This window comes from Crotalus tigris, unplaced genomic scaffold (genome assembly GCF_016545835.1).
Source record: "Crotalus tigris isolate CLP2741 ecotype Arizona unplaced genomic scaffold, ASM1654583v1 scf7180000024367.1024689, whole genome shotgun sequence".
NCBI lineage: Eukaryota > Metazoa > Chordata > Lepidosauria > Squamata > Viperidae > Crotalus > Crotalus tigris.
Window position 1 is genome coordinate 644,905 of NW_024100536.1, and position 20,280 is coordinate 665,184.

The 20,280-nt window shown below is 45.4% G+C and overlaps 1 protein-coding gene across 6 annotated transcripts; it reads right to left on the reverse strand.

The window, feature by feature from the left end:
• Positions 1 to 1,058: 1,058 nt before the first annotated feature.
• HNRNPC (heterogeneous nuclear ribonucleoprotein C) lies at positions 1,059 to 20,005 on the reverse strand. 6 transcript variants are annotated; one of them, XM_039327759.1, is made up of 10 exons: positions 19,840 to 20,004; positions 16,741 to 16,766; positions 13,808 to 13,943; positions 11,248 to 11,520; positions 5,576 to 5,690; positions 5,011 to 5,058; positions 3,201 to 3,361; positions 2,774 to 2,875; positions 1,547 to 1,704; positions 1,059 to 1,450 (listed from the first exon to the last, which is right to left on the reverse strand). In XM_039327759.1, exons 4-10 carry the CDS (start codon positions 11,486 to 11,488, stop codon positions 1,367 to 1,369), a joined length of 909 nt encoding a protein of 302 aa, XP_039183693.1. In that variant the 5' UTR covers positions 11,489 to 11,520; positions 13,808 to 13,943; positions 16,741 to 16,766; positions 19,840 to 20,004; the 3' UTR covers positions 1,059 to 1,366. The 6 variants fall into 6 exon arrangements, with proteins under 6 accessions (XP_039183693.1, XP_039183692.1, XP_039183695.1 ...); XM_039327758.1 differs by having other exon boundaries at positions 16,043 to 16,766; XM_039327761.1 differs by lacking the exon at positions 13,808 to 13,943 and having other exon boundaries at positions 5,615 to 5,690; positions 19,840 to 20,005.
• Positions 20,006 to 20,280: the final 275 nt, after the last annotated feature.

The window sequence follows — 20,280 nt, forward strand, 5'->3', positions numbered from 1 at the left end:
GATAACACGAGGTTACTGCAGATCAGAAGTCTGATGACTTAGCACCAGGTTTTTATTATGTTCAATGTGGTTAGCTGGTTTTTTTTTTTTTTTTTTTTTAAAAAGTTTTAATATGGCTTTTACCCTGCTTTGGCTTTTGATTGGGAGCCGCTTTAAATTATAAAGATATATAGGTATATACTAGGGGTAGGCAATCTTGGCTTTTATGACTCGTGGACTTCAACTCCCAGAATTCCTGAGTCAGCCATGCTGGTTCAGGAATTCTGGGAGTTGAAGTCCACGAGTCATAAAAGAGCCAAGGTTGCCTACCCCTGGTGTATACATACGTATGTATATAGCATGTTTATATGTGTGGCTGGATGGAGTCACTGAAGCAGTAGGTGTTGAGTTTAAATCAGTGGTTCTCAACCTTTTTAATGCTGTGACCCCCAACCGGTCATAAGTCGAGGACTACTCAACTGGTGCAGCACCATTTGCAGAATGGGACTTTTGGCGGGCTCAGCAGGGCAGAGACAGCCTGGACAATTCCTATTGGCTTTTGAAAGCCAATAGAATTAGACTCTATTCAAGAGAGTCTATTCCATTGGCTTTCAAAAGCCAATAGAATAAAAGGGAGTAGCACAGCTAAGGAAAACGGGGGAAAAATGGCGGGCTGCGTTGTTTGGCGACCCCCGTGAAATGGTTGTTCGACCCCAAATGGGGTCCCGACCCACAGGTTGAGAACCACTGGTTTAAATGGACTCCAGAAGATGGTAGAGGACAGGAAGGTCTGGAGGAACGTTGTCCATGGGGTCGCGATGGGTCGGACACGACGTCGCAACTAACAACAACAATCTATGCGTACACTTTTGAGAGCAGGCAACGGAATTTTGTTTTTAAGGTGTGCCACTCAAGTCAAGAAATGACAGTAGAGGTTATCTATCCATAAGATGGGGGAAGCTACGTTATTTAATAAACAAATAAAATACACTTGCCAAAAGAATAACCCGCTGCATACAACGCGCTTCCTTCCCCTCAGCCCACGCTCCGTTCTCCCCAACTGCACATCAAACGAGTCGTCTAAAAACAATACGTCTTTTTTTTATTGTTAAGTCAATAAAGAGGTATCAAAATTAAAAGAGGAAAAAATTACAAGGGATGGAACGGAAAGTAGAAGAGCCGATGAAGGGAAGGGAGGTGGGAAGAAGGAGGAGGGCAGATGCAACAGAAGACACGACATCCGCAAAACACACAGGGCTGCGAGAGGGGAGGAGGGCAGTGAGGAAGCAGCCAGCAAATGGGGGAGAGGAGATGGGGGGGGGGAGGCTCAATCAGAGGAACGCCACGTGGGGCCAAGGAGCACAGAGAGGAGAGCTATGCCGGGTTCTTAGGAGTCGTCTTCGCCATTGGCACTGTCTCTGTCGTCTTCCCCTTCTTCCGGCTCCTTGTCGTCGCCCTTGATGGACTCCAACTGAGAGAGAGAAGGGGACAGGCAGAAGAGCCGAGTTAGCGAACCGGGAGAACCGCCATCCTCACTCCAGGCTCTCTGCTTCCTCCAGCTTCGTACCTGGTCGTCTCCCCGGTCTTCGTTGTCATCGTCGTCCAGCAGGTCCCCTTCCTCAGCAGAGTCGTCGGCCCCAGCCTCGGACTCCAGCTTCACATTGCTCTCCTCTTTCTTAGTCGAGCTGCTGCTTTGCTCTTCCTCCGACTTGTCGTTCTTCAGCTCTAGGGAGGGAGGGAGGGACGGGAGGGGGCGGCAGAGAATCAGAACGCTGGACGGATTTGGCTTCGCCCACCACCATTTGGGCCTCCTGCCTCTATTTCCCAGCAGTGGAAACTCCGAAGGGGGGGGGAGGGCCTAAGCGTTATGAAAGACGGTCCAAACTCCCCCCCCCCTTTCAACCATCCCACAAAATGGGCCAATAGTTAGCAATACTTTTGGGAAACAGCAGCTTCTGCAGTTCGCTCTGCTCGAAAAGCTGCTGTAGGAAGCTTTTCCGTCAGGCACGGAAGAATCTAAGCTGGGGGTAAGAATATCTTGGGGGGGGGGGGCGGACCGGAAGAGGTTAACAGGAAGGATTTTAAGGGTTACAGCATGAAAAGCTGTACCGTAAGTAGAGAAGCCCACCGGGTACCTATAAATGTCCCAAATTCCACCTGTCTGCTGGCCGAGAAAACTGCCCCTTCCTGACATAAAACGTGTCCACATTCAAATATGAATCTTGTGATCCCCAATTTCTTTCTCCCTCTACACCACACATGTCAAACACAAGGCCCGGGGAGGGGGGGGGACGCTGGATGCGCCCCACGAAATGGTTTCATGTGGCCCGCGAAGCCATCCTGGAAACAGTGAGGGAACGGCCCCCGCTGCCTTGGCCCTGGCCCAGGCCGGCCGGGAGCCAATGTACAATTTTGTAGTGGCCATCTTGACACTGGCCCCGGTGGACCATGCCTTGGCACTTGCCCCGGTCCCACCCCCTTCTGCCAGAGACCCTCAGATCTGTCCCACTCCTGCCCAGGCCCCCACAGGCACCCTTGATGGGAATGATGTAGAACTGGCCACGCCCACCCAGTAGGCCACACCCACTCCATCCACGCCCACCCAGTAGGCTGCACCCACTCTGGCCACACACCCCCAGGGCAACCGCAATGCTGATGCGGCCCTCAATGAAATTGAGTTTGACACCCCTGCTCTACACCAATCTTTCAAGCCACCTTTCCTAGCATGCATCCCACGCAGCTCTCCAGACAGTTTATCTCTCCCCTCCCTTCCCCTCCCCCCTCCCCCACTTACTTTGATCCTTCTCTATCTTCTCAAGGCTTTCCAGCAGAGAATCCACTTTCAGCTTAATCTGGGTCAGTTCCTTCTTAATGGCTTGCAAGTCATCTCCTTTTACTGCAACGCAGAAGGAAAACTCAAATCAGTGGAAGTTTCAGCCCCCTGGGGTATTATTAATAAGCATAAAATACTCAAGGAACCCTACAAAAGGCAGATTAAAAAAAAAAAATCCACCTTCTTTTTTTCCTAAAAGCCATCCTCCCTCGTGCTAAAGAGGCATTGCAGAATGTTTTCAGCGCAGCAGCAGCAGCCGGATTGAAACCGGGAGGAGGGCATATTTTTGAATAGCCCAATTTAAATAATACAAAAAACCTCCACCACCACTACCACCACCCCCGCCGCCCACATTTGCTACAGACCCTGCTCAATGTCTGACACCTACATTTCCCAGATTTGGAGGACGATCCCCGCTGCCCGCTCTTCGAGTTGAATCCGCTCTTTCCTCTACGAGAGGTGTTGCCAGAAACCCGCTGGCGTTTGGAAGGGACCACCGCCCTGGCAATGGGGGGCGGAGGGGGCACTCGTGCTTGGTAGCTGTACATCCTAGGAGAATCCGAAAAGGGGGAGGGAAAAAAAAAACCCTTAGCTTCAAAACTGGTTGGCAAATCCACCAACCTGCCTCCCGTGCAAATCTCTTCTCAGGTTTCTCAAAATACCTTCTTTTAATTGGATAAGCTAATTGAGGGCATTATGTGCTCCTTTCAAAACAGCACAGCTCTTTCTGTAGCACCCAGGGCTCAGAAATATATCCATCGCCTAAAGAAGGCGGTCCAGAACTATTTTGGAAACAAAATAGAGCTGGAAGGGACCTTGGAGGTCTTCTAGTCCAACCCTCTGCTCAACCCTCTGCTCAACTCTCTTGAATAGTCTAATTCTATTGGCTTTCAAAAGCCAATAGGAATTGTCCAGGCTGTCTCTGCCCTACTAAGCCCACCAAAAGTCCCATTCTGCAAACAGTGCTGCACCAGTTGAGTAGTCCTCGACTTATGACCAGTTGAGTAGTTGCGGCATTAAAAAGGTTGAGAACCACTGCTCTAGATGTTCCAACCTATCTGAAGATGTCAGGCAGAAAAAGAACTTCATCCCTAATTGATATCCTCCCTCAAAGCTGTGGTTCTTTCTCAGCCTTTTTCCTTTGGCTAAATCTGCAGGAAATTCAGCGTTTCAGACATCTCACTAGGCCCAGGGGTAGGCCACCTTGGCTCTCTTATGACACGTGGACTTCAACTCCCAGAATTCCTGAGCCAGCCATGCTGAGGGGAAAGGGAGGTTTCCAAGCTGAGCCATGCTGGCTCAGGAATTCTGGGAGTTGAAGTCCACACGTCATAAAGTTGCCAAGACTGAGGACCCCTGATATAGGGCAGGGGTGGGGAACCTTGGCTCTCTTATGACACGTGGACTTCAACTCCCAGAATTCCTGAGCCAGCCATGCTGAGGGGAAAGGGAGAGGTTTCCAAGCTGAGCCAGGCTGGCTCAGGAATTCTGGGAGTGGAAGTCCACGAGTCATAAAAGAGCCAAGGTGGCCTACCCCTGGGCTAGGGGAACCCTCCAGGAGCATTCCATGAACCAAGTCCCCATCCCTTTGAAGCACTGCCTCCACCTTCTTTCCTCCCCCCCCCCATCCGCCCCTCTGCAGCTTTGGCCGTGGCTACAACACTTGCTATTGCTCAACAGGCAAAAATTACATTTCTGAGAATGAGCTATGCATCGATCTCCAGAAACAGAGATGGCCATCATGCTGCTCTTTAGTAGAACTGTTGAAAAGAAGCTGTTGCGTCAGAAGCGCAATAATTTTTATTTTTTTTTTGCAAAGAACTGCATCTAGCCTTTCTTTTGAGCGGTGTCCTGAAGGTATTAATGCAAAAACAATTTTGCGGGGCTAAGATAAAATCTAATTTAACTTTTAATTAAAATGGAATACAATATTTCTATTCTCCAGTCATGTATTTGATAATATCTCTCCCTCTCTCTCTCATACACACATACACACACACACAAATCTTAGGCTTCCTGTGCAATTAGGCAACAACAACTTTGGGAGTTTTCTGAGGGCCACACTGAAGGCTTTGGGATGGGGGGTGAATGGAGCCCCTAAGTTGTTTGTTTCTATGGCTCTGATCTCAGTTCAGAGCTGTGTTGACCCACCAGAGTTGAAAATACAAAACAGAGCAGAGCAACTTGACACCACATACCTGTCATAATAGTCGCGCTGGAAGTCATAATCAAGGTCAAATGAAGACCTGAAAGACAAAACCACGGAGCACACGGTCAGGTCTCAAGGGAGGCTGGGGACCACAGCCCCCCTTCCAAAGGGCTGGGGATCACAGACCATCCTTTTTAAACTATCAGCAGGAGGAGTCTGCTCACAGCCCAACATAGCAAAAGTCAAACAGTTTTTAGTCACAATGCAAAAGTGAAAGCAAGCAGGGTCCCCCCCAATTTCCCCCCTTCCACAGCCACCCCTTGCTTCAAAGCCATCTGCTGCTTGGCACCGTGATCCAACAGTGTTATCAGTTTCCTCAGCCCAAATACATCAAAAGTCACACTGCGGTTTCTTACAGTCACGTGGATTGCACGCACACACACACACACGCACGCACGCACACACCATCTACAAACATAGTCAGATATTGCACCTTGCACCCAGCAACTTGCGCCCAAATGCTCATTCCAGGGCCCATTCCGAACCAGAGAAGTAAATTAAGTAAGTAAATAAAAAAGCGAAGTTAAAAATAATGAAAACGTAAGAATCCCAACCTGACTAGAGGGGACGGAGAAGGTGGTGCGGCTACTGACCCGTACATCTCCGTGGCCGATCTCTTCACCCCAGCTTTACCCCGGTTCAACTTCGGCTCCGCAGCCAGATTAATATCTGAACAAGACACAGAAGCAGTTTGAAACCTGAGGACCTCCACAGGCTGCTGGAGAAATTAAAAGTTCTGTCACACCAGGCAATGCAGCAACGTTTCTCGCCCAAGGAGAACACACTTTCCCAGAAGTCTCTAGATCAGTGTTTCTCAACCTTGACAATTTTAAGGCATGTGGACTTCAACTCCCAGAATTCCACAGCCAGCAATGCTGGCTGTGGAATTCTGAGAGTTGAAGTCCACATGCCTTAAAATTGTCAAGGTTGAGAAACACTGCCCTAGATAATGATCAGAGGAATCTGGGAGATTAGGGTTATTACCTAATTGGTGAAGGCTGGCCGGAAATATTGATATCTACCAGCTGCCTTTACTTATAATATCTGGAAAAGGAAAGTGTTACGCACACTCTTGGGTTCAGTTTACCGTCACTCATTCACACAGCCTGTCAAGGCATGCAGATCTTGCAAGCCCCCCCCCCCTTGCTTCCTACCTGGATTCTCCAGATAGGCAAGGCTAGGCAAGGCAGACAACACACAGCCTTGATCAATGGCTGGGAAATAATTAGAGAGACTCAAATCACTTTCAGCCAAACACCGAGGCGCAATCTCTTCTTTGGAATACACAGAATGCATTCATTTCCTCCAGGGAATTTCAAGTAACAGCAAGAACAGTCATTTGTTACACTGTGCATTTGTCCTTTCGCACAACCGCCCACACATCCGTGCTTCTTAACTAGGCTGCCAGCCACTAACTACGGGGATGGAAGCTCTGAATGCAAAGGAGTGGGTGGGCTTCAAGCTGTTGATGGGATTTCATTCAGGCCCAACTTCCTTTGTCTGGTGACATATTTCCCATTTGTTTCCTTAGTTCCCTGAGGAGATCTTTTGAATAAGATTCCTGGTTGTTGTTTTTTTGTCCTCCCTGCGTCACATGCCTGCTTCATCTTTAGCTATGGCAGCTTCGGACTAGTCTCACAAAAGTCCACCCACTTCTACAGGACTGTGCTCCACTTTTAAACGGCGCTGTTGTATACTTTAAGGTTTAGTCCAAATCTGCTTTCCATATGCACTGTTCCTGTGCTGAGAATAACTTGGCTCTATATTCTGCCTGACTACCTTTCAAATATTGGAAGCTGCCCTTGTACTCCATGCTTCAATCCCAGCAAAAAAATTCCAGCTTTTTAAAACATTATGTAAGTGGCCATTATTCTTCTTAAATTGTAGAGCCTTGATCCAAAGGCAAAAACTTCAAATGTAGTCTGCCCAGAACTGAACAGACCAGAACTGTACTTTTCCTGATCTGGATAGCAATCTTCTCCTAAGGCAGTGATGGAAAACCTTTTAGAGACCGAGTGCCCAAACTGCAACCCAAAACCCACTTACGCATCTTTGGGTGCCAGGTGGGTGTGGCCCATTGGCTGGGTGTGGCCAATTGGGTGGATGTGGGCATTCAGTGGGCATGGCTGCGGTGGTAATGGCAGACTGGGTGGGACTAAAAAGTTCAATCAATCAATTCAAACTTTGCAGAGATCTTTTTTTTCCCCATGAGAAGTTGAAATTGATTGATTGATTGAACCTTTTTTTTTTTTTGCACATGGCAGCAGAGGCCTAAAGCAAAAAGGTTTTATAAAACCCAGCTGAAGGCCTAGGACTGGGGCGACGATGTGCGTGCCCACAGAAAGGGCTCTGAGTACTGCCTCTGGCATCCGTGCCATAGGTTCGCCACCACTGTCCTAAGGCAACCTATTTATGTTAATGCTGAAGCAACCACATTACTGTCTCTTATTCAGCATATTATCCAATAGATGCCTAGAACCTTTTTCCATGTATACAATGAATCGCTCTTCCCAAATCTACGTGTCATTTTGAGTTTAGCATTTCAATGCATAGATTCAAGCATGTTCCTTTCTGAATTCAATCACACCACTCTCAGCCTTGATCATCAATAAGTTAGATCAGCATTGCTTTATATGAACGCAGGACAAGAAGTAATATATAGAAACTAAACAAGGAGACCCAACCTTAAACTAAGGAGGAATTCCCTGACAGAACAATTACTCAGTGGAACAACTTGCCTCCAGAAGTTGTGGGTGTTCCAACACTGGAGGTTTTTAAGAAGAGACTGGACAGCCATTTGCCTAACATGGTACGAGATCTTCCGACTGAGCAGGGGGTTGGACTAGAAGACCTCCAATATCCCTTCCAACTCTGTTATTCTGTTATCTAAAACGTTTGTAAATTTTTAAGAACTGGGAAAGCCTTGGAGGCTGTAGATTCTAATCCAAATTAAAGTAGCAATAGCACTTAGACTTATATACCGCTTCATAGAGCTCTACAGGCCTCTCTTAAGCGGTTTTACAGAGTCAGTATATTGCCCCCAACAATCTGGTCCGCATGTTATCAACCTCAGAAGGATGGAAGGCCGAGTCAACCTTGAGCCGGTCAGAATCGAACTCCCAGAAGTCAGCAGTGAATTAGCCTGCAGTACTGTCCTCTAAACACCTACCATGGCTCATCTAAGTAGGGTGGCATCCAACGTAGAGAGAGCCTAATACAGGGGTGTCAAACTCAATTTCATTGAGGGCTGCATCAGCATTGTGATTGCCCAGGGTGGGTGTGTGGCCAGGGTGGGTGCAGCCTACTGAGTGGGTGTGAATGGAGTGGGTGTGGCCTACTGGTAGGGCATGGCCAGCTCTACATCGTTCACATCACGGGTACCTGTGGGGGCCTGGGCAGGAGTGGGATAGATCTGAGAGTCTCTGGCAGAAGGGGGTGCGACCGGGGCAAGCGCCAAGGCATGGTCCATTTCTTCATTCCTCACAAAGGGTGACACCTCCCCAGCACGCACCCAGGGGGCGGGGCCAACGCGGCAGGGGCTGGTTCCTCGCTGTTTCCAGACAGCCTTGTGGAGCTAAGACTGAATGCGTTTCAGCATAGATGGCCACCACAAAATTGTACACTGGCTCCCGGCCGGCCTGGGCCAGGGCCAAGGCAGCGGAGGCCGTTCCCTCACTGTTTCCAGGATGGCTTCGCGGGCCACATGAAACCACTTGTGTTTGACATGTCTGGCCTAACATCTTCCTAACATGGCGCCTAGCAGTGTGCCTGCAAATATCTCCTTACATGTTGAGGCACGACACCCAGTTAATATCCTTGGCACGCGGCCTGGAACGGGAGCAGAGGGGGAGAAAGAGAATGACCCACTCACAGAGGTCAACCGTCTGGAAGCTATACAGGGCGTCAGGTCTGCCATCCAAAAGCAGTCACGGAACCGAGAAACAAATACAGGTAGTCCTCGGTGTACAACAGTCCACTCAGCGACCATTCAAAGTTCCAACGGCAATGAAAAAAGTGACTTACGGCCGTTTTTCACACAACCCTTGCGGCACCCCCATGGTCACATGATCAAATTCAAACGCTTGGCAACTGACTCGTATTTAGGACGCTTGCAGTGTCCCTGGGTCACGTGATCCCCTTTTGCAACCTTCTGACAAGCAAAGTCAATGGGGAAGCCAGATTCACTTAACAACCATGTAGCTAACTTAACAACTGCAGTGCATCGCTTAACGATTTAACTCAGGGGTGTCCAACTCGCCGCCTCACGTGACGTGTCGCGACGTATTGCAACTTTTTCCCCGTTGCTGGAGCAGGCACGGCTTCCGCGTGATGCCTCTGGCCTGCAGGCTGGCAATTTGACACCTGATTTAACTGTCCACTTAACCACAGTTGGCAAGAAAGATTGTAAAATGAGGCAAAACTCATTTTAACAAATGTCTCACTTAACAACAGACGTTTCGGCTCCATTATGGTTATAAGTCGAGGACTAGCAGTACTTTCTTGCAAGCTATGGAATACCACATAAAAAGCAAGGGCAGTTTGGGGCTAAAAGACTTGCTTACCTAGCAAGAGGAGGATCTAAACCAGGGGTAAGTCAACCTTGGCTCTTTTATGACTCGTGGACTTCAACTCCCAGAATTTCTGAGCCAGCTGTGCTGGCTCAAGAATTCTGGGAGTTGAAATCCACGAGTCATAAAAGAGCCAAGGTTGACTACCCCTGCTTCTAAACTGTGTAGCGTGCTAATAAACACAACATTTAGAGCAGTGGTTCTTAACCTTTTTAATGCCGTGACCCCCCCAACCGGTCATAAGTCGAGGACTACTCAACTGGTCGTAAGTCGAGGACTACTCAACTGGTGCAGCACCGTTTGCAGAATGGGACTTTTGGCGGGCTCAGCAGGGCAGAGACAGCCTGGACAATTCCTATTGGCTTTTGAAAGCCAATAGAATTAGACTCTATTCAAGAGAGTCTATTCTATTGGCTTTCAAAAGCCAATAGAATAAAAGGGAGTAACACAGCTAAGGAAAGGGGGAAAAAATGGAAATGGTTGTTCGACCCCAAATGGGGTCCCGACCCACAGGTTGAGAACCACTGATTTAGAGGCTCCGTTTACATAGAAAACTAGCCCTTCCTTTGTTGCTGAAGAAAACAGTAGGTAAACTGAGCCTCTGAATGTTACGCTTATCATCTTTCAGAAGCAACTGGCTAGGCGAGAAAATAAACTAAAAATCTTCTTCCTAAGAGGGGGTTGGGATATTGAGCAGGGGAAAATAACAGCAATTTTGTCTCCTGCTGGCAGGAAAAACAATGTTGTCTTCTGAAAAGGGGGGGGGGAAATCCTCTTCAGCAAGGCTTGAGCATGTCTGAACTAGAATACGTTTTTGTATTTGACATTAATAGGTCCCAACAACGGTTGGGAAATGGGGAGTTTTTCTTGAAGGGGGGGGGGGGAAACCATGAATTTCTTCTTTGTTTCCAACTTTTTTTTTTTAATATGTCAAACGCGGCAGGCCAGACGATCTGAAAACACCTGTGAGCTACTTGTTCTGGTGGACTCATTTGCCGAGCTGTAAATAGCCAGGCGAGGAATTAATCTGCGTTCTGGTGGGGATGAGATTTTAGCAATTGGGTTTCAGACAAAGTCCACCATTCTTAAGTGTGTCTCAGTGAAGCAAGACCTTTAAAAATAAAGCCGTGTGTGTGTGTGTGTGTGTGTGTGTGTGTGTGTTTTTCTCTACGTTTCCAGGAAAGATGTAAATCAAGTCGACTGTTGCACGTTCTTTGAATTTACCCTCTTGTTCTCCAGATGAAGACAAAGACAGGCCAAGAATAACATCTCCGTTTAGATAAAGAGTTCTACATCATAAAATCTGCTTTCTGTGTCTGCTTGTCAGCCCGATCAGGTAGGTCAGATCAGAAATCTACTCCATAGGAAGGTTGAAACTACTTCCCTCTCCAATATTTCATTAATTGCTTGCACCTTTTTTTCACTCACTGTTTTCTATTCGTACAATACCAGAAATCTCTTAACAGGAAGGAAAAAAAAAAAAAGAGGTCGCAATACAGGTTGTTTACACAGGGAACCAGCTGGGCTCTGTTTGCAGACCCCAGGTTGAACAAGGCAAAAGGGAAACCAGCCAAAGTTCTCCTTTGCTAGAAGAACCGCGCCAGCGATTTCGTTGGGACGAAGAACAGAGGAGCCAACCTGGGAAGTCGCCAACTTACCAAGGACCTGGCCGGCTATCATCCTGCCATCCTCTCCCGCTACTGCAGAGCGGGCGTTGCGCTCGTTCACATACTGCACAAACGCAAAGCCCTTGTGCACGGAGCAACCCACAATCTTGCCGTACTTGGAGAAGATGGCTTCCACATCGGATTTCTTGACCACGAGGGTATTGAGGTTTCCGATGAAGACACGGGAATTTAAGGAACGGGGATCTGTCTTGTTGGTGACGTTGCTGGCCATAGCTCACCCACGCAGCAGAAACGCTAACCTTGCTGCCCCGGCCAGGGAAAGGGAGAAAAAAATGGTCAGCAAAAGGAAAACAAGTCAAGATTTCACAGCTTTTACATGTATAACCAACTGCAAAGAAAGTACAAATGCACACGTCTTTTGGGCATCATCTGCCCAAGTACCACTTTCTCAGAATGAAAAGCTACCAGCGTGGGGCATACTGGGAAACCTCAGATTCATCCTCCTAGGCATATTTCGGCAACAAATAAAACATGTTAACAACACTTAAAAAAAAAACACTTTCCTGAAAAGCAAAAATTAAGAGAATCAAGGAAAAGGGAGATATTTTTACCATTAGCCTACCATAGCCCACTATCTCCGAAAACAGATGTATTGAGAATTGGATATATGAAAATAATTTTGTCTTTTAAAAGATGCAATGGCCTTCAGCACAAGTCAGCTCAAACTACTTTCATTTCCACTTTTTCCAGCATCAAGCATCTTTTAAACAATGCCAACTTTAGTCCTACCTTAGTTCTGTTCCCAGCAGCATTCTCAGGAAAACACAATCTGCCATTCTGATATATGCTTTTGTCAATACAAGCAGTGGCACAGGCAAGATCAATGCAAGAAGCCCAGCAGACTTCAGTTCAGAAGCAATTAATAAAAGTATTCTTATTATCAAGGGTCAATCCTCCCTGGTTTCTTCTTAAATTGAGATGGATCTATAAAGTGTGCCTAACATCTTCAGAACGGCACGTTCTAGCCTCCATCTTCAATGTAAGGAAACATTCTGCCAAGAATTCCAAAAGTTAAAGAGGGCAATCCAAATCCAAATTAGGGAAGATTTACATGAAGGAGCTAATTACCACAAGTTTCTGTCCAGAGATTTAGGCTCTGTGTTAGAAAGGTGCTGCACTTGTATCTCGTGCTTTGTACACGGCCATGTTCACTGTGCTTTCTAGTAGCACTTCGAAAGCTTTGACTTCTGGTTACGTGCAGGAGCTGTGAAGATCAGAAAAAGGGAGCGGCCTCTTTAAGGTGCCGCTGACAGACTGTGCGGATCCCAAGACAAGTATCTTCTTGTTTGGGATTCAAAGAGCTGTACATCCCTTTTATGCATTAATGGGAAAGAATGTATTTTGTATGATTTTGGGAAGCCACCCAAGCAAATGAACAGCTTTATCACTGCTGGAACTTCACTCTTGTGCAATCTCAGGGGAGGCATATCTAGTTACAGTCTAATTTTGGCAAGGGCCTAGAAAAGCACTTTCTTTATCCATATATTGTATTCATTTTCCCCTCAAGTTGCTTATAGCAGTGGTCCCCAACCTCCGGTCTGTGGACCAGTACAGGGCTGCGGCATGCCAGCAACTGGTCCGCACCAACAAGAAAAGCCTCATCCGCGGGATGCAGGCAGCACACAAAACCACACCCCCTCCGGTCCACGGAAAAAACTTCTCTCCACGGAATCGGTCCCTGGTGGCCAAAAGGTTGGGGACCTCTGGCTTATAGGACAGAATTGACAATAAAATGCAAAGACAGCATCGGTTTGCCAACACCCTAAACTTTTAAGGGCAGGATAAAGTGGAGGATGGAAGGTTTGGCTTTGGTTGTGGAGGACTCCAACCTTTTTCTGCAACCAAGTTCCCAGAGGACTGCATATTCTCTGCCAGTCCCAACTCTCCGTCCCAGCTAATGAGCACACAGCTATCTATCCAGATGGAGCGGACAGAGGCACATTTAATGCACGTGTGCACCACGTGAACTAAGATCAAGAGCACCAAGAAGGACAAGTGAAACAAGATTAAAAGTAGGAAGAACTTTCGTTGCCAGTATTCATTTGAACCCTGTGGCTAGTCCATTTGACAAAGGTTCTTTTCTCTTTGCTGCTTCATACTGACTTATCCCTAAACATTGAACCACCACTTTGATTTTACCTATATGTAGACAGGATTAAACAAATCTACTTAAGGCCTCTTTCCTCCACTCCATATCTTGTGCTTCAAAGAAACCACATTCTCATCCCTCCAATGAAAAGCATACTACTACTCCCTTCTTCTGTAAAAAAAAAACACAAAAAACAAAACACCTTATTTCTCTTTCGTTTCTGCAGAGACACAGGTGGAATGTTATTTTCATTTCTGCCAGAATTCTAACCGAGGTAGGAAAGGGAAACCCATCTCTTCCTTCAAAGCAGGCCTCACAGCAAGTTTAGTTAAGCCTTGGGTCAGCCTGGCAAAAATCTGTAAGATGAATTAAAATCCTAGGCAATCTCAAGTGGTGGGAACTGTTTCTTTATTGGAAAGTCTTTTCACATTAGGGGTCTACCTCTTGCCTTTTTCTCTAGGACTTCAAGGAGACCTACGTGGTAGTTCCATCTCCAGGTTTTGCTGAAAATTGTAGAGTAGATCAGACTTAGGGAGAGTGACTACTTCACAGATGTCCAGTGGCTGATGTAGACTCTCTATACACAAGAGACAAGAGATTCTGCTCAAGGAGCCAAACATTTTGAATGGGGAACACATAACAGGTAATTTCTGTCCCCATACATGACAATGCTGAACATTCCTATCTGTTAATATGTTCAGTCAGAATCTGCCTTCCTATAATTTAAACCCTTTAATTTAAATACTACATTCTGGGATGATATAGACCGGTGTTTCTCAACCTTGACAATTTTAAGGCATGTGGACTTCAACTCCCAGAATTCCACAGCCAGCATTCTGTGGAATTCTGGAAGTTGAAGTCCACATGCCTTAAAATTGTCAAGGTTGAGAAACACTGATATAGACCTTCTGTTTAACTTCCCCAAAAAGTTTAACTTCTCAAAACTAAACAACCCTATTTTCTGCAGCCTCTCTTCACAAGATACAGAGCAAATGAGTTTGGCCATTAAGCAAAACTTTTAAGTAGCTGGTCACTATCATTCCATTTGACCAAGAAAGTAGTAATCCCCCAACTGAATCCATGAAAACAGTTTTAGAAGCTAAATGTTTTGCAGGTTTAATACAGAATTTCCTAACAAATAATAATAATAATAATAATAATTTGTTAGCAAATTCTGTAATAAAGTACCCCTTATGTTAAAAGGCCTCTACCACTGGTCAATGAAGATGATGGAAAATATATAGGCCCATTTAGAAATAATCTACCTGTTCTTCCAATAATGTTGTATTGTTAGATTATAACATTTTAAGATGTCTTTCCCCAAGAAAGGACAAGCATAACTGATTCACTATTTGTGATCAGTCAGAGCTTCCACGGAGTTCCTACAAAATTTTGTTTTCTGCATCAGGGGTTTCCAAATTTGGCAACGTTAAGACTTGTGGACTTCAACTCCCAGAATTCACTAACCAACATGGCTGGCTGAGGAATTCGGGAAGTTGAATTCCACAAGTTTTAACGTTGCCAAGTTTGGAGTCCTTGTACGTTACAGACTTCCTGCATTCTGAAACTTCTAGAGTAGCAAGTCTATCACATTTCCCACAGTATATCAGTTAATGTTACATTTATTGTTTATTACACAACTTCTCAAATTGAGAGCCTCAATTGCCTCTACATTTCCTTCTTTATTTAGCTTTATGTATATTACAGCAGACAATTAATGCATATTGTAATATTTGCAAAGTATTTAAAAAACCTCGGGGACTGTAATTGCATTATTTTATAGCTATGTGCTATGAAATTCCAATACATTTGTATTACGTGTACCCTATACAACTCTGAACTAGGAAGATTTTTTTTTAAAAAACTGGGAGACCATTTAACCCAGTACTAGAGTCCACCGATCTTCAATATATTTTGTCTTTTCCCAAGATCAATCATCTGTTAGCAGCTGGATCTACACATTACAGGTAGTCCTTGACTTACAATCACAATGGAGCCCAAAATTTTTGTCACTAAGCAAGGCAGTTGTTGAGTTCTGCCTCATTTTATGACCTTTTGGCCACAGTTGTTAAATGAACCACTGCAGTTAAGTGAATCAAGCAATCATTAAGTGAACTTGGTATCCCCCGTTGACTTTGCTTGCCAAAAGCTGGCTGGGGAGGTTACAAAAGGTGATCACCTGACCCCAGGACAATGCAACTATCATAAATACATGCCAGTTGCCAAGAAGCCTGAATTTTGATCATGTGACCATGGGGATGCTGCCATGGTCGCAAGCGTGAAAAACAGCCATGAGGCACTTTTTTTCAGTGTGGTTGTAACTTTGAACACCCACTAAACCAGTGTTTCTCAACCTTGACAATTTTAAGGCCTGGGGACTTCAACTCCCAGAATTCCACAGCCAGCAATGCTGGCTGTGGAATTCTGGGAGTTGAAGTCCCCAGGCCTTAAAATTGTCAAGGTTGAGAAACACTGCACTAAACAAAGAGTTTTAAGAGTTGTAAGTCAAAGTCTACCAGCCTGCGGTTCCATAAATGCTCCTGGAAAGGACATTTGACATATTTTCAATGTCAGGGTTTGAATAGCGCTCTCAGATATGCTATATACAGGTGCATCCACTTCAAGAAAGACCTTTAAGAGGGGATGGCCTGGAATGAAGCCAATGCAGCCTCTTACCATCAGCCAAGATGGGTATGGCCCTGCTCCATGCAAGGCTCCGCTGGTAGCTGCCTCTGTTACTCCAGACTGGGCATCCATGACGGCGCTTGTAAGGGGAGGGGGATGGTGTAGAGGGAAAGACCAGGATGGGAACTGAGAGGGTATGAAGGGCCAAGTTGGGCATCTGACCAGGGAGAGGCCGTCACTGCTAGAGAGTGATCAGCACCACAGACATAGTGCAGCAACAATTGAAAAATCGAATAGAAATAAAATATTAAAAATAAAAAAATTTTAAAAAAAAATTAAAAAAAAAACAGCATAGGAACTTCCCGAGTTCTTCAAGTAAATTCTGGAGAGGTATCAGGTTCTGTTCTTGGCAGCCAGGCGATCAGTGAGGGAGGGAAAAAAAGAGTTAATGTGATCAATCCACTTTTTTTAAAAAAAAAAAGTTTTAAAAACCTTGTTTTGTGTGTTTTCCCCCCCCAAGGGGTTAAAAGCCCAGAGTCAGTTAGGATCATTCAGAAAAACTCCATTTTCATCTGGTTAAAAATCAGCAGTCATTTTTTTTTTAAATCAAAACCATCAGCAACACATCATCATAGTCACAGTCACCACCATTATTGCAGCAATAATATCAATACGTTAACTAGTAACAACGATAAAAAGGAAATCAGTGGAAAGGCAGGAAAAAAATGGAAAAAATTGGAATAACTTACTGTAGCTGAAGATCAAAAAAATCTCACTGTAAAAAAACAAAAATAAAAATAGCCCAGATTAGAAAAACGGGAGGTGTAAAAAGGTCAAAGTCAATAACGATTTTTTTTTCTTTTTTTTTCTTTCTGTCCTTTTTCCCCCCCCTTTCAAACTCTCATTCCAGCCACAGTTACGGCAAAACCTGGCAGAGGAGAGAGTTCATGGCAGAAAATAATCCAAGCCCTTTTGAACACCATTTCATTCTAAAAATGCCTAAGAAAGGCCAGCTCTTACGAGGCTAAAAGATTCTTCCTCTAACCCAGCTGCTGCAGGGGGGAAAAAAAGGCGATTTCCCCCCGCAAAATTACATTTTTCAATCCAGTTTTTTTTGCCTGAGAGCAAAGCAACACTGGGCCACACAGGCACCATTTTATTAAAATAACTTGCACTGCGACAGTGGGAGAGGGTGTGCGTGTTGTGGGTTGGGTAGGGGTTTAAAAAAATAAAAATAAAACAAAAACAAGCTGAGCGCCAGTGAAGGAAGGGTTGGGGGTTTTCTCCTTGCTGCCCTGTGAAAGGAGAAGGGACAGGATGAGTCAGGATACCCCAGAAACTTTGCCCACATCTCCCAGTTTCCCCCACCCCAGAGAACACCAGCTTCCATTCCCATGTGGCTACTCCAAGCTCACAGCAGCCGCTCAGGTATGATTAAGGTGCCACCTTGATCCTGAAATTTCTATTTATTGACAACGAACGAGTCGTGCTGGACGACTTCAAAGTTACCTGCAAGCTTGTGATAGGTAGCTCATACAGATCTCTAAAGCAAAGTTGAGGAAAACTGAGCATATGCACATTACACACACACACGCACACACACACACACTGAATAGGATCAAGGGAACAGAAACGAGGTCTATACGAAAAATGCATGCACTGGTCTGCTAGGTTCTCAGTACAGTGGTAAAAGTCCCAAGCAATAGAAATTTATAGAATTCAGATATCAGTACCCCCACCCCTTTTATCTACCTTCCCACTCACCAACCACTCAAATGCCAGGTAATGGGGGTAGAGGTGTCACCCAACTATGTTTTCATCCTTACCTACTTAAATTATTAATTTCACTTGTCCTTGACATCTCCTCAGTGCTGTTTTCTCTGGGGGAGAAACAGCCTATCTTGCAAATGATCAATGTGATTCCAAATGCAGCAAGGTGCAAGGTTGTCAAGTTAGCCTCCCAGTTAAAGTGAATCTGGCTTCCCCATTGACTTTGCTTGTAAGAAGGTTGCAAAAGGGGGTCACACGACCCTGGGACACCGTCATAGATACATGCCAGTTGCCAAGTGTACAAATGTTGGCCATATGACCATGGAAATGCTGCAATGATCATACCATAAGACATTTTCAGTGCTGGGGAAAAAAAAACAACCTTAAATGGTCACTAAACGCATGGCTGTAAGCCGAGAACTACCTATACAGTGTACCCAGAGTGTTCTTAGTTTATTGCATTACAGTTCCACCTCCTACGTTCCAACTTCAATAACCGGATTGGTAGCATGGTAACCTAGAGCTGTGTTAACACATGCAGAATCCTTGTATCTAGGCCATCTGCAACCATAGTTTGAAAAGTATTACGATTGACATGGTTTTCTTGCCAAGACACTGTCTTATTATGAAACAAGAACAAAAAGGCATTATGGCTTTCAACATGAGACTAATCAATAAGCCTGCAATACAAACTGCTTCCCAAACTTTGACTGCAAGTAAAGTGGCAGAATAGCAGGGTACACAAAATATGCCACCCTGTCCCGACTGGTTTTCAAAAAAATTACACACCTCCTCCTAAATCTGACACTGGTGTGAACTGGATCAGGTAAGTTTAAAAACATTAAGCACAAGTTCAACAAAGAAATGCATTAATAGTTGCATCATTTTAGCTGGCAAATACAGCACAATCCCTTTCTATCAAATAAATAGCTGAGTAATTCAGAAACTTGCCTTTGCTAAAAATACAAGCAGGCCTTTCAGAAGTTTGTGTCACTTATACAAATCAGCATGAAAAACTATCTTTAAAAAAAACAAAAAACAAAATAGCATTTGTTGTTTTAGTCTTTCTGAACCTGCATTACCAAAGTGCCAAATCCTTAAAATGTCTAGGATAATAATACATGAAATAGTACCTATTTTTATTGCTCCAACCAACGCAAATGTACATTAGATAGCTTTCATAGTGTACAAATTCTGATTGCTTTTAGGCATTTTACCATCCACGTCAGCCTTGCAGCCTATTTAGAGTGTGTGTGTTTTTAAAAAATCTACCAAAGTCACAATTTGATAATGATAAAAAAATTCATATTGTCTTACCAAGAAATATCTAGGTTTTTTTTTACAAACATGATGACTACCTTCTAAGGTTTTTTTTTTTAAGTCAGTTTTTTTTAAACAGCCCTGGGATCTCCTGGTGGTCTCCCATCCAAGCACTACCTGGATTTGTCAGTGCTTAAGTTTTCTGAGATTCAGTTTGCTGTTCCCACCCGCTGAGGCATTTGGCATCTCGTCTTCCTAGACTGTCAATCCGGATTAGGTGAATAAAATCGGCCCTGAACGCCAATAAAAGTCAGGCCAGGCACCATCCAGATTGTGTTCCCTGCCTAATCCAGCAGCCATACCTGCGAATGGGATCTGCGCGCGCACCTTACGCGTTTCATACATTTCAGATAATGTAACTTCCATACGCGAGTTATTTTTTTTAACAACCCCACAAACGCATAACCGTACACAAACACGCAGACGGACACACGTTTTCCTCTCTTTCGCAGAATGGGAGAACCATTAAAGCAGTCTTTCTCCTCACCCCCCCCAGCCCTTTGTGCCCAGCATAATGGTGTCTCCCAAAGTAACCAAATACCCATCGGCTTGGACGATACCAATAAATTGCATAGGGGGGAAGGAGGAAGAGGCGCGAGTCCAAGAAGACCGGCCAGGGAAAAACCACCGCGGAGGCCAAAACTGAGGGGGCGTGTGGGCAACACCATTATGCGAACTCCCCTCCCCCACAAGCGGGAAAAAAAAAAGAACCGTCGCCACTCTTCCCTCAGGCGTTTTTCTTCAGGCAACGAACTCACCGGGAGGCCCCAGATCCAGCACACTGCCGCTTTGCTTATTTAAATGTATAATTTTGCAACCGTACACCGCTTCTCCCTCTTTTTCAGAGCTACGCTCGCCTCATTCGCGCTCCGAACGCCTCACAAAATGGCGCCCAACCTGCCCTCTGCGCCGCGTCTGTCGGGAGCTCCGCCCACTCTTTTTCACCACTGGTCCGCTCTCTTGGGGTATGAGTCTTCTACCCCGGGCGCGCTCATTGGCCACCGATCAAGCGCAAAGCCAATCAGCGCACAGCGAAGATGGGCTGGGGGTAGATGAAGTAAACTGGAGGCGAGGCTCCAAGACAGGATAGGCTATATGTGCTGTCACTCAGCTCGCTGTGAGATTAGACCACGGGACTATCATATTAACTGTTTCCCTCAGCTGCCCTGATTTCCCTGGTCGGCAGTTCATTTTGGTCC